Source organism: Chaetodon auriga, chromosome 6 (assembly GCF_051107435.1).
Source record: "Chaetodon auriga isolate fChaAug3 chromosome 6, fChaAug3.hap1, whole genome shotgun sequence".
NCBI lineage: Eukaryota > Metazoa > Chordata > Actinopteri > Chaetodontiformes > Chaetodontidae > Chaetodon > Chaetodon auriga.
The window spans coordinates 725,382-739,416 of NC_135079.1; the positions used below are offsets into that span (position 1 = coordinate 725,382).

General features: G+C 47.2%; 2 protein-coding genes across 2 annotated transcripts; one reads left to right on the forward strand and one right to left on the reverse strand.

Annotated features, from left to right (window-relative positions):
* Window positions 1-877: 877 nt before the first annotated feature.
* kcnj11l (potassium inwardly rectifying channel subfamily J member 11, like) lies at window positions 878-6,516 on the forward strand. The gene is made up of 6 exons (XM_076732387.1): window positions 878-991; window positions 1,702-1,864; window positions 2,399-2,638; window positions 2,732-3,001; window positions 3,469-3,676; window positions 4,430-6,516. Exons 2-6 carry the CDS (start codon window positions 1,706-1,708, stop codon window positions 4,858-4,860), a joined length of 1,308 nt encoding a protein of 435 aa, XP_076588502.1. The 5' UTR covers window positions 878-991; window positions 1,702-1,705; the 3' UTR covers window positions 4,861-6,516.
* A 576-nt stretch (window positions 6,517-7,092) lies between these two features.
* Window positions 7,093-13,079, reverse strand: cd59b (CD59 molecule (CD59 blood group) b). Its single transcript, XM_076732388.1, has 3 exons — window positions 11,491-13,079; window positions 7,623-7,724; window positions 7,093-7,451 (listed from the first exon to the last, which is right to left on the reverse strand). Exons 1-3 carry the CDS (start codon window positions 11,543-11,545, stop codon window positions 7,252-7,254), a joined length of 357 nt encoding a protein of 118 aa, XP_076588503.1. The 5' UTR covers window positions 11,546-13,079; the 3' UTR covers window positions 7,093-7,251.
* Window positions 13,080-14,035: the final 956 nt, after the last annotated feature.

Below are 14,035 nucleotides of genomic sequence, written 5' to 3' on the forward strand. Positions count from 1 at the left end.
ATAAAAATCTCTTACGTTTGTTCAAAAACCCTTGAAACTAGTAACCATTAAAAAACAGACCCAGAGTGTTTGCAACGAGTCGACATCATATTCCCAAATGTCACATCAAGTAGCCTTAAGTGATTCATTTCTGGTTATAAAAATACATCTGTTTTAGATTAGAGATGAAACAGTTTATTGATTAGTCAACTAGAAACGGACAGAAGACATTTTTAACATCTGTCTGTTGGACACATTATAAAAATCGTGATTTGTGATTCTTGGCTAAATTAATAAAACTTACTAGACTGACAGCACTTTTATTATAAGTTATTTTTTCAAGACAACATGTCAAACGTCCTTTTTATTGTCTCAGATGATTGTTACAAACTGAGAGGTCTTTAAAGACAAAATGATTGATCAATTCACTTAGAAGTAATTATTTAAGAATGAAAACGATCAGTGCTTTCGGCTCTACTTTGAATATTCTGGCATTTAATTGGCTTTTATTTATTTGACCTCTGATTTGTGGTTGTGTGTGATCGTAAAGCAGCCAGTGACTGCAGCTGATCAATAATTGATCAATTGAATTTGTCTCTGAAGTGTTAATGTGAAAATAAAATAGTGTGAAAATATTTAAAACTAAAGTACCTTAAAATTGAACTAAAGCCCAGTTCTTGAATAAATGTTCTTAAATGTACTTTCTTGTCTTTTCTTTTTGTGTTAACATCTGGCTGGTCCATGTGACACCTGTCTTCAGGTGATCGGGAGGACAAAAGGAGAGACACCAGGCCCTCCTCATGTCACTGGAGGCTCGTGGCCGTCAGTCCTGAGGGGAAAAGGGCGCGTTAGTATTTTATTTTGAAGGTGTTGACCGGAAGCTCTACCCTGTGTGGCGCTTTAACTTGTCAGTGGTTCTGTGTTTGGGTTGGATGAAGGATGGAGGCCGAGTCTTGTTTCACGTCGACAGAAATCAAAGCTTCCACGGAGACTTCAGATAATTGCTGAACAGGTAACGTGACTGTTTCTTACCTGCGTTCACCTGAACGTTCGTCACGAGGAGCTCAGAGAAAATCAGTGTGAAGAACAGCTGATGATCATTGTGAGCAAACAGTGAGGACATTAACCCTGAGAGCTGCCCTGATAATCCTGCCTGGGCTTTGAATAGAAATGTGATGATAAACATGAAGACTTCTGGAGCCAATAATCGATCAATACCTTCAGTAAAAGTAACGATACCACAATGCAGAAAAACGCCATTACATGTAAAAATCCTGCATTCAGTGCCCTACTGAAGTAAAAGTATTATCAACAAAAGGTACTTCAAGTATCAGAAGTATTTTATGAGAAATTATTAAACTGTTCAAACTGAAGCTTCAACGTTAGAGCAGCAGTTTCCTGTTGGAGCCGCTGTTCTAATACACGCCGTCTGAATTCAGACACAACAACAACAACAACAACAACAACAATAAGAACAACAGCCGCAGCTCGTTCACTGAGCCCTGAATGCAGCAGGTCAGTTCATGGTGAGTTCAGGTTCGTCTCTGCTCCTGAGCAGGAACACAGTGGATTTTTGCGTTTGACCTCCTCTGAACTGAGTTCTGACTGAAGCTGCTGCTGTTTAATGACACGAAACATGTGTGTGTGTGTGTGTGTGTGTGTGTGTGTGTGTGTGTGTGTGTGTGTGCGTGCGTGCGTGTGTGTGTGTGTGTGTGTGCTCAGCATCATGTTGGCCAGGAAGGGCCTCCTGCCCGACGGGTTCCTGCTGACCCGTCTTGCGGAGGACCAGAACCAGCTGAACCGCAGCCACTCCAGATCTCAGAGAGCCCGCTTCATCACGAAGACCGGATCCTGTAACGTGGCTCACAAGAACATCAGGGAGCAGGTACGCCGGGGAGAGATGGCGGGAGTATTCCTGTAGTACTATGTAGTATTATCACCGAGTATTTCACGGTACACAAACAACAAACATTCCGGCTGACAGCTTGTTCTCGTAGTCGCTGCAGCTGCAGATCGACTCTCTGTGAGTGACTCACCATCTGGTCAAAGTGCTGAGCTCCTTCATCACCATCACCATCATCATCGTCATCAACAGTGCTGACATCATCATTCATAGATCTTCAAAAGCTCTAAAACGTTCATGAATGGGAACATCTGATGCATCACAGTTACGTAACATCTGAGAAAGACGCGTACATAAAAGATCAGAAACGTTCAGCGTTCAGCCTCCGAACAGTCGCACAAAGTAAACACAGCCAATGAAACCAAAGGTAAACAGGACACGTGTTCGATTCCTGCTCCGTCCTGAAGATCTTTGAATAACCAAGATGATAAAATTAAAGAAAAGTCCACAAACACAAGTCCGCGTCTTTCCTTACGGCCCAGTTTTACTTCCTGTTGTCTTCTTCGTGGGTTTCAGGGTCGGTTCCTGCAGGATGTTTTCACCACCATGGTGGATCTGAAGTGGCAGCACTCCCTCCTCATCTTCACCTCGGCCTTCCTCTGCTCCTGGATGCTCTTCGCTATGGTCTGGTGGCTCCTGGCCTTCGCCCACGGAGACCTGGAGCCTCGCGATCCAAACGGCGAGCCCGGCCCCGTCCCCTGCGTCACCGCCATCCACTCCTTCACCTCAGCCTTCCTCTTCTCCATTGAGGTCCAGGTGAGAGCTGTGGTTGGTCCGGCTGACCGATCCAGGTGCAGCTGTTCGTGGTTGTTGTGGTTGCTGTGAACGCTGATGTGCCGTCTGCCGCAGGTGACCATCGGTTTTGGTGGCAGGATGGTGACGGAGGAGTGTCCCCTGGCCATCACCGTGTTGATCGTCCAGAACATTCTGGGGCTGATCATCAACGCCGTGATGCTCGGCTGCGTCTTCATGAAGACGGCACAGGCCAACCGCCGAGCAGAGACGCTCATCTTCTCCAGAAACGCCGTCATCTCTACTCGAAACGGTCGTCCGACCTTCATGTTCAGAGTCGGAGACCTGAGGAAAAGTATGATCATCTCTGCCACCGTCCAGCTCCAGGTGACGTCTGCACACCTCAGCTGTTCAGATGGGCCAGACGGCACAGGGACGTTAACGAACACAACATGACCACGAAGAGACGTAAAAGAGACACAAAACAACAACAAACAAAGCACAAAAATGACTAGTGAGATAAAATATTACCACAAAAAGATGCAAACAGTGGGACACAGCCATTGTGGACAGAGCCACGCTAGCTGTGTCCCACTGTTTCCAGTCTTTACGCTAAGCTAAGCTAACTGTGTAGCTTCATATTTACCGTACAAACATGTGAGCGGTGTCAGTCTGAACACAATCAGCATGTTTCTTGAAATGTTGAACTCGTTCTTCAGGAACTCTGAATGTCAGAACTAGAAACAAAGCACATTCATCAGGATGCAGATAAACCAGGTTCAGTCAACCTGAACTGAAGCTGGTTAAAGACTGAGATTTCAGTGTGGATGTTAAGACTGAAGTTTTCCCTCCAGGTGATCCGACGGACCGTGACGGCGGAGGGCGAGGTGATCCCAGTGTCCCAGCTGGACATCCAGGTGGAGAACCCTCTGAGGAGTAACGGCATCTTCCTGGTTTCTCCTCTGATCATCAGCCACACCATGGAGAGAGGGAGTCCTCTGTACGAGCTCTCCGCCCAATCGCTGGCCTCCGAGGACCTGGAGATCATCGTCATCCTGGAAGGTCAGGAACCACGTAGACCTGGATCTTGTCAACAAGGATCCACAAAAATAAAAATGTATTTAACATGGAATGATTGAAATTTGTCTTAGTTCATCATAAAGTGGAAGAAGATTTAAAGGAATAGTTTTTTGAAGTGGGGTCATATGAGGCACCTTCCACAGTCAGTCCGAAGTAGATGGTGGTCAGCTCGTCCTCAGTAAGGACAAACACAGAGTAGGACTGACACTGAAGCAAAGCAGCGTCCTGCTGTGGACAACATGTCCTCTTACCTTAAAGACTGGATAGACCAACGACCCCTAAAACGACATGTGTGTCCAGTGGAGAGTCCAGCCACAGGTGTACCGGACCTTCCAGTTTGGTTAGCTTTAGGAAAAGGCCACTTAATATATGTTCCTCGTACTGTTGCTGTACGTTATCCAAGTTAAAATAAGTCAACAGACGTCGTCTCCTGAATGAAAGGCGTGTGTTTGTTTGACCGTCCATCCACTCCACCTTCCTCCATGCAAACTTTCTTGCTCTTTGTACTACGTCACCTGACTTTCTCCTTTGCTCCCGTCAAAATTGCTACAACCACTAGAGGTCGCAGCCGAACAATAAACATAAATTTGGGTGGTAATCGGCTGCTTGCACAGTCGACCTGTTTTTCTGGTGATGGCGGGCTGGTCGTGGACGAGTCAGTGGAAACGTATCAATGGAGATGATCAGGAAGCAAACCGTTACAATACGAGTGAAAGTCCCTCTCTCTCGTTTTAGGTGTGGTGGAAACAACAGGGATCACCATGCAGGCTCGGACCTCCTACATTCCTGAGGAGATCCTGTGGGGGAGGCGCTTCGTCTCTATCATGACAGAGGAGGACGGGCGTTACTGCGTCGACTACTCCAAGTTCGGTAACACGGTTCCTGTCAGGATGTCGTCTCTCAGCGCCAAGGAGCTGGACCAGACCAGGGGAGTCCAGGAGGGCGGCTCCGACACCCACCTGCAGGGCTGGGGGTTGGTCCGAGCCGGCAGGGGAGGCTTCCGCAGAGGAGGCCGGGCATGTGATGGCTCCGCCCCTCAGCCCTGGTACACCCAATCAGAGAAACCAGAGAAAGAGGCTGAGCAGAAAGGACAGAAGAAGAAGGTGCAGCTGGAAGTGATTGGACGACAGATCGACGAGGACGGACTGGGAGAGATGAGCGACTGAAAACCAGGAGGCAGACGGTGTGCCCACATGGTTCCACACCACACGTTCCACCCCGCATGTTCCACACCGCATGTTCCAAACATCATGTTCCACACAACATGTTCCACACAACATGTTCCACACGGCATGTTCCACCCCGCATGTTCCACACCGCATGTTCCAAACATCATGTTCCAAACATCATGTTCCACACAACATGTTCCACACGGCATGTTCCACCCCGCATGTTCCACACCACATGTTCCACACTGCATGTTCCACCCCGCATGTTCCACACCACATGTTCCACACTGCATGTTCCACACCACATGTTCCACACCGCATGTTTCACACAACATGTTCCACACAACATGTTCCACACCACATGTTCCACACTGCATGTTTCACACAACATGTTCCAAACATCATGTTCCACACAACATGTTCCACACGGCATGTTCCACCCCGCATGTTCCACACCGCATGTTCCACACTGCATGTTCCACCCCGCATGTTCCACACCACATGTTCCACACTGCATGTTTCACACAACATGTTCCACACAACATGTTCCACACCACATGTTCCACACTGCATGTTTCACACAACATGTTCCAAACATCATGTTCCACACAACATGTTCCACACCACATGTTCCACACTGCATGTTCCACACAACATGTTCCACACCACATGTTCCACACCGCATGTTTCACACAACATGTTCCACACAACATGTTCCACACCACATGTTCCACACTGCATGTTTCACACAACATGTTCCACACAACATGTTCCACACCACATGTTCCACACTGCATGTTTCACACAACATGTTCCAAACATCATGTTCCACCCTAAATGTTCCACACCTCATGTTCCATGCTTCTTGTTCCATTCTACATGTTCCACAGTGCATGTTCCACATGGTTCTACACCACATGTTCTACACTGCATATCCACTATACCTGTTCCACACCACATGTTCCGCACCACATGTTCCATGACTGGTAGCCGGAGAGGTGCCTGTCCACCTCTGAGGACATGCGGCAGAGACATGGCTCGGCTGTCCTTGTCTCTGTCCGTCCAAAGCAGAGTGCAGGTTTCTGTGTGCAGAACCACTGACAGACATCAGAGTGCTATCGATCTGAACGTCTGACTCGCAGAGAGGTTTTGGCTAAGTGCTGAACTCCCCGACGTGTCACAGACTTCGTTCCACATCCTTTATTTCACCGAGCAGAGGAAGCAGCATGAAGACGGCCGTCCGTCCGGATCAGAGTCCTGAATCCTGTGATGTTAGATCGTCACTGCCAGTGAAACTTTAGCGCCTACAGAACATTTCCTGGAGCTGTTGTTGTTGTCTGAGTGTTTTCACGCTGTAGCTGCTCCCTCACTTGCTTTATTTGGACGATATTAAGAGTAAACATACAAACTGTTTCCTGTAGATCATCTGAACAGCCTTCAAGCTCCAAACCTCCTTATAGTTAGAGTGTGATGTGTTCAGTGACCTTCTCCTCTTTATGACAAATCATGATGCACTCACATAAAGCCCAGTGTTTGTATGTGTTATACAGTACGTTATGTAAGCCACATATTAATTTAAATCCTGTTAGATCTCTGAAACGTGTCTATAAGCTGCTGTGTATTTATGATGTTTGAATAAATCTGTTTTTTGTATTTGGTGTTGTGCTGAAGCAGCAGATCATCAGTGATGATCAGGGAAGTCAGTTTGACCAAAAACCTCCCGGACGTCACTGAATCAGACGTCAGCGCTCAGAACGTTCATTCAGCAGCTGCTCAGTCAAACCCGTGTTCTTCGTGTGATTCTGTGCACATCAACAGATCTTCAGCTTCAAACAGTCGAGGTTCTTCTGGAAGGAACGTGTGCTCCACATCCACATTTCAAGATAATGACAGACACACGTCGACTTCAAACTGATTCAATTAAAGCAAATGTTTGTAGAACTTCTGTCAAAAAAGCAGCAACAGATCTGAGCTGCAGACACGGACACGGCTCCAGTTTTCACCAGGATTATTTTAATCTGAATATCAACAACGTCCTTATGGTGATATGACAGATCCTCCTGTAGAGTCTGGATTGTAGCAGATTACAGCAGAATAATGGAGGATGATCAGACGCTGCAGAGCTCAGAGGGTCTGGTCTGGAGTCGTTTCCAGGACGAAAACTGAACATGAATCTGATGTAAAAACACCACAAAACAAAGAATTCTCTTTTTTCTTGTGTTTATTGTTAAATTGGAATAAAGTATGAAATAGAAAATTAGCAAACAAGGAGAAAAAGTTATTCTTCGTTGACCTGAGAACCTGTAAGTACCACAGCTGACTGAAAACACTGTTTAGTTCATTTTAGCTGAACACCTGAAACGCTAAACTACAGTAACCTGGACGCATTTACATCCGACACCACCACACGCTCAGCAGGGACGCCGCCAGCGCCAGGGCCGGCGTCGCCGTGGGAACAGTGATGCCGGAGTTGCAGAGGTTGCTGCTGCAGCAGCGATAAGTGAAGCCGGAGATGGCCGGAAACATCTGGGTGAGACGAGAGTTATCGCAGTCTGTGTACCTGATACACTGACGGATGGTCTTCCCACCTGGAGAGGAACGCACACACACACACACACACACACACACAAACCAAACAATCAATCGACTGATGGAGAAAATAATCAGCAGATTCATCCAGAATGAAAAGAATCATTAGTCGAGTAAAAGTATTTATACTCCAAAACAAAATATTCGTCTGTAGACAAAGTGAGACTGACCTCTTTCACTCAGAGATATACAAGAGTCTTCATACGTGCACTCCTGCACGTTCTCACAGCGGCCAGTGTAGTCAGAGCACTTATAACAACGAAGTCCAGAAGCTGAAGAAGAAGAAGGACACGGAGAGGGAGAGGGAGGAGGAGGAGGAGAGGGAGGAGGAGAAGAAGGACAAGGAGAAGGAGAGGGAGAGGGAGGAGGAGAAGGAGAGGGAGGAGGAGAGGAAGAGAAGAAGAAGAAGAAGAAGGAGAAGGAGAAGAAGAAGGACAAGGGCAAGGAGAGGGAGGAGGAGAGGAAGAAGAAGAAGAAGAAGGAGAAGGAGAAGAAGAAGGACAAGGGCAAGGAGAGGGAGGAGAAGAAGAAGAAGGAGAAGAAGGACAAGGAGAGGGAGAGGGAGGAGGAGAAGGAGAGGGAGGAGGAGAAGGAGGACAAGGAGAAGGAGAGGGAGAGGGAGGAGGAGAAGGAGAGGGAGGAGGAGAAGGAGAAGAAGAAGGACAAGGGCAAGGAGAGGGAGGAGAAGAAGAAGAAGGAGAAGAAGGACAAGGAGAGGGAGAGGGAGGAGGAGAAGGAGAGGGAGGAGGAGAAGGAGGACAAGGAGAAGGAGAGGGAGAGGGAGGAGGAGAAGGAGGACAAGGAGAAGGAGAGGGAGAGGGAGGAGGAGAAGGAGAGGGAGGAGGAGAAGAAGGACAAGGAGAAGGAGAGGGAGGAGGAGAGGAAGAAGAAGAAGAAGAAGAAGAAGGAGAAGGAGAAGAAGAAGGACAAGGGCAAGGAGAGGGAGGAGGAGAGGAAGAAGAAGAAGAAGAAGGAGAAGGAGAAGAAGAAGGACAAGGGCAAGGAGAGGGAGGAGAAGAAGAAGAAGGAGAAGAAGGACAAGGAGAGGGAGAGGGAGGAGGAGAAGGAGAGGGAGGAGGAGAAGGAGGACAAGGAGAAGGAGAGGGAGAGGGAGGAGGAGAAGGAGAGGGAGGAGGAGAAGGAGGACAAGGAGAAGGAGAGGGAGAGGGAGGAGGAGAAGGAGAGGGAGGAGGAGAAGAAGGACAAGGAGAAGGAGAGGGAGGAGGAGAGGAAGAAGAAGAAGAAAAAGTAGAAGAAGAAGGAGAAGGAGAAGAAGAAGGACAAGGGCAAGGAGAGGGAGGAGAAGAAGAAGAAGGAGAAGAAGAAGAAGGACAAGGACAAGGAGAGGGAGGAGAAGAAGGACAAGGGCAAGGAGAGGGAGGAGAAGAAGAAGGACAAGGAGAGGGAGGAGAAGAAGAAGAAGAAGAAGAAGGACAAGGACAAGGAGAGGGAGGAGAAGAAGAAGGACAAGGAGAGGGAGGAGGAGAAGGAGGACAAGGACAAGGAGAAGGAGAGGGAGGAGGAGAAGGAGAGGGAGGAGGAGAAGAAGGACAAGGAGAAGGAGAGGGAGGAGGAGAAGAAGGAGAAGAAGAAGAAGAAGGACAAGGAGAGGGAGGAGGAGAAGAAGAACAAGAAGAAGAAGAAGGACAAGGAGAGAGAAGAAGAAGAAGAAGAAGGAGGAGGAGGAGGAGGAGGAGGAGGAGAAGAAGAAGGACAAGGAGAGGGAGGAGGAGAAGAAGAACAACAAGAAGAAGAAGGACAAGGAGAGAGAAGAAGAAGAAGAAGAAGGAGGAGGAGGAGGAGGAGGAGGAGGAGAAGAAGAAGGACAAGGAGAGGGAGGAGGAGAAAAAGAAGAAGGAGAAGGAGAGGGAGGAGGAGGAGAAGAAGAAGAAGAAGAAGAAGAAGAAGAAGAAGAAGAAGAAGAAGAGTTTACTTCATGGAGCTCATCCAGAGTTGACACAGATCAACAGTGACCATCACCGTCACACTGAATGAAACTCTTTCAGGTGTGATGTTCTCGTCATCACTAAGTAATGCAGTAATACTACGTTTGATGTTGAAAGCGACACTTCCTTTGAGTAGCTGCTTGAATTCAGGCTTGTACAAGTATTAACACTGGAAAGAGCATGAAAACACTGACAGAAACAAACCACTGCAGCCTGGTCCACCTGTCCACTGTCCACCTGTGGCCTCACCTGAGACCAGCTCTGTCCTCAGGGACAGGCTGTGGAGCTCACTATCTGCTTGATGCTGAGTTATAAACCAGGCTTATGTGCTGGTCAAGCTAGTTAGCCAGCTAGCTAGGCTAACGAGTTAGCAGTGAAATGGAAATGGAAAGAAAAGTTAGTTTCTGTGTCTGTTCATTCACAGCAGCACTTCCACCGTTCCTTCCAATCACTCGAATCAACAGGAGCTAACTGGCTAACTGTGATTGGCTGACCGGGGAGACGGCGGTGACTACACCACACTGTCATGAAAAGTGTTTGCCTGTTTAGCTTGTCTAAGAATGTTTGAAGGTCTAATAGTTTATTCACATGATTTCTTTTCGCATTCTAATAATGTTGGAAGCAGATATGAGCAAACAAAGTGTTTACGGCTGAATTTATCATCAAGCTTCACTTCTCAGACCAAGCTCAACTTTGTGTTTTCACACCTGTGTTGTACTAAACTGTCATTCATAACCTGTTTGTATGTAAAATAACAGCTACATTAACAAACATGAGCTCTGTGACAGCGTGTTGATCGTCTGAAGCTCATAACGTGGAGTCCATTCGAGTCCTGCAGCCATTACTCCTCCTATCAAACACTGATGATGTGTAAGCTGCCTGCTCTGAGATCTCTCTCTTTATGGACATAATGCTGCTTTAATAACATCCATAAAGATCAAATGTCAGTGAAAACATGCTGAGTGCTGAGCTGATGGTAAAGCTTCTGAACTCAGAGTGCTGCTAATTATTTAAGTGCTGCTTCAGACGACTGAGACACTCATCGGGGGGGCAGTGAAAGCACTTTGTTATCTTCAATCAACCTCACGCGATGGTGCAACATCCATCATTTCTTCAGCGTCACTTTCTCGATGCTGCCACCTTCTGGTTCAGCAGTCCTTCAGAAACTCTGTCAGTCAAACTCCGAGACGTTTAGACTCAGAACATGTTCAAAATCTGAGTTTTCTCCCAGTGGAAAGAAGAATGAGTCAGATGAAGTTATTCCGAACCGTGAAGAACACAGCTCCTGGTTACTGAACATCACAAAGGTCAACAGAGGTTGAAGATCCAAGGTTCCATAAGTAAAAGTACATGTTAATACACGGCAGCAGTTCTCTGGATCAGGCTGACAGGGGTTTAAACTTTGGGTCAATAATTAATCCGAAGTTTGTTTTGTCAGTTTGTTTTGGTTTTCAGTGCGTTTTTTCCTCCTTTCACCTTCCTCAAAATAAACACAGTAGAAATAAACTATGAGCTCTGACAGTTTCACTGTGTGCACGACTGACTGACTCATCTCTGCCTCAGTGTGTGAGGTGTGTGAGGTGTGTGAGGTGTGTGAGGTGTCAGTGTGTGAGGTGTGTGAGGTGTGTGAGGTGTGTGAGGTGTCAGTGTGTGAGGTGTGTGAGGTGTGTGAGGCTAAGAGGTGTGTGAGGTGTGTGAGGTGTGTGAGGTGTGTGAGGCTAAGAGGTGTGTGAGGTGTGTGAGGTGTGTGAGGTGTGTGAGGTGTGTGAGGCTAAGAGGTGTGTGAGGTGTGTGAGGTGTCAGTGTGTGAGGTGTGTGGGGTGTGTGAGGTGTGTGAGGCTAAGAGGTGCGTGAGGTGTGTGAGGTGTCAGTGTGTGAGGTGTGTGAGGTGTCAGTGTGTGAGGTGTGTGGGGTGTGTGAGGTGTGTGAGGCTAAGAGGTGCGTGAGGTGTGTGAGGTGTCAGTGTGTGAGGTGTGTGAGGTGTCAGTGTGTGAGGTGTGTGGGGTGTGTGAGGTGTGTGAGGCTAAGAGGTGTGTGAGGTGTGTGAGGCTAAGAGGTGTGTGAGGTGTGTGAGGTGTCCTGCTTCACTCACCTGAGTGAAACATCCCTAAACAGAGCAGCAGGAAGAGTCCGCGGCAGCGCTTCATGTCGTCTCCCTGCAGGCGACGAGAAAAAGCAGAAGAAGAAGAAGAAGAAGAAGAAGAAGAAGAAGAAGAAGAAGACGAAGACGAAGAAGACGAAGACGATGTCAGGCTGGAGCAGCAGAGGGTCCGGCTGGGTTTGGTGTCCGATGTGTTCCACTGTGACCCTGTGAGTCCACGGAGAACGGCTCTTTGTCCAGCGGACCACAAAGACTCCCTGTCTGGCCAAACGTCCTCCTCCTCCTCCTCCTCCTTCTCCTCCCCCTCCTCCGCCTCCTCCAACAATCACTTGGCCTCTGCCTCACTGAGCCTGTTATTATGGCTGTAGTACTCTGGGTGTGTATGCTGCCTGTCATCGACGCGTGTGTGAGTGTGTGTGCGCGTCTTTTTTCGTCCTAACAACATTTTTTTTTATGGTGTGAATTTTCTGAATAAACTCATACAAGCGGAACGATAGTGTAACCCTGCTGAGGTCGGAAACGATTAAATCCAGTGAAAATAAGTTTGCTCTTCGATCGCTTGGCTTCAGACTGAGCTGAGCTGGTGCTCTGATGCGAAGCCTGTCCACATGACCTGCTGTCAAACGCCAAAGTCAGCGTCTCAGGAACTAAGATCGATGAGCTAATCAATATGATTAGAAAAGCACAAGGTTTGTAAATCTGTTCGTAACACTTAGACGAGCTGCCTCATCAATATCTGAGTTCTCTCAAGCCGTCGGCGGAGCTGAATGAACGAAACATGGATTTCATCAGACTGTCGTTTGGTTTATGCGTACAATAAAGTTTATTATCTGCTTTTTTACATTAGAGAATTTCTGTGGTGTTCTTTGGTTTAGGGCGTTTGACCTGATCAAAGTTTGGCTGGACTCATAACACCTAGCTACCGTTAGCAAGCATGCTAACGGACGCTCATCGACAGGATCCGTGCAGAGCTCAGCGTTAAAATGGCGGCTGCTTCCTGGACTGAGACGCCAGCGTGAACTTATTTATTCCATGATGGTGAAGCTTTTTTTGACGACATGAAAATGAAATGATGTAAGTTTGTCTTGAGCTGTTTCAGCCCCAACAGTCAACCAACCACAGGCGAGCTGGGTAAGCTAACAGCTAACGTTAGCCAGCTGTCCTTCATTCATTGACTTCAGCGAATCAATGATGTGTCTGAGAAACACGACGTCTGTTCAGGGAGTGCAGGGAGCTGATTGGTCCATTACTGTTGTCACTACACATGCTGTCACTGGGTGACGTATGTGTCCATAGTTACGCGGATGATCAAAGTGATGAAGTGGTGAATGCATCAGTGACTTCAGTCATGTCACACATCATCCTGAATGGCTCGTTCTGGGTCACGACCGGTCTCACTTTCACTTTTGGTACTTTAAGTGTATTTTAATGCAGATACTTTTGTACATGTACTTGAGTAAAACCTTGAATGCAGTAGTTTTGTTAGTAGCAGAGTATTTCTACACTGCGATGCTCGTCCTGCTCTCTGACGTGGGTTTGGCATGTGAGTGTTTTTGGATGTGCAGACGCCTCAGAGGCAGCAGCGGCATGCACTGACGCCACAGTCCTAACCTTCAAATGTGCCTCACGCTCGCTCTCCCTCCCACAAACACGTTTCACGAGGCTTCACTTCTCTCGCTGTGTTTTTCCTGTACTTTGCTGTGTATCTGTTCAGTCTTTGTCTGCAGGAATAAAACCTTCAATTATTCATATTTTCTGTACTTGTGTATAAAAAGTGAAAGAATATTCTAACAACTGTTGGATAATAATATTTTAAGTGATTATCACTAAAGATCTGAATATTTGTCTTTTTTTCCTGTATTAAATGGACAAAATGAGAAGTCAGACTTCAGGCTGAGTTTGTGCTGAACGTACAGAAAATTGAACTGAACCTGAAAAATCAATAAACAGATAAAAAACGTAACTTAAACTTGAAATAATCCTGTTAAACAATCGGTCGTGTGGAATCTGGGCACAGCAGAAAACCACTGACTGTGAATATGATGACAGAGAAAAACGGGCTTTTCTCTGCAGGGGTTTGGTGGGACGGACGCTCGTCATGTATCCGTCCCAGGGTGTGACAGACGCTGCAGACAGAGGAGCGACTGTCTGCGTCCAGCTGCTGTCTGAAGCTGCAGGAGGCCTTTGTCCAAACGCTCCTTCTTCATTTAAGCTGCTTCACTCTGCCTGCAGACACTGAGGAACACAGCGGGGCTGTGCAGAGACACCATGGCTCCTTTTTCTTCCATAGTTCTGCATCAGGAGCTGTAAAGATTAAGAAAGTGTAACGTGAACCAAACGTTCCAGAAAAGACACGTTTGACCGGGGAAGGAAACGGCCGCTCTCTTTTACAAAAGATTCACCTGCGTGTCAAACAGACTTCAGTCCAGCAGCGAGGACCAAAATAAAGAGACTGAGGTTCTGAGTCAGGTTTTCTGCTTTTGTTTCGCCTGTTTTAAAAGCTTTAGTGAGCAAATGTGGTTTAGTTGAACGTCTG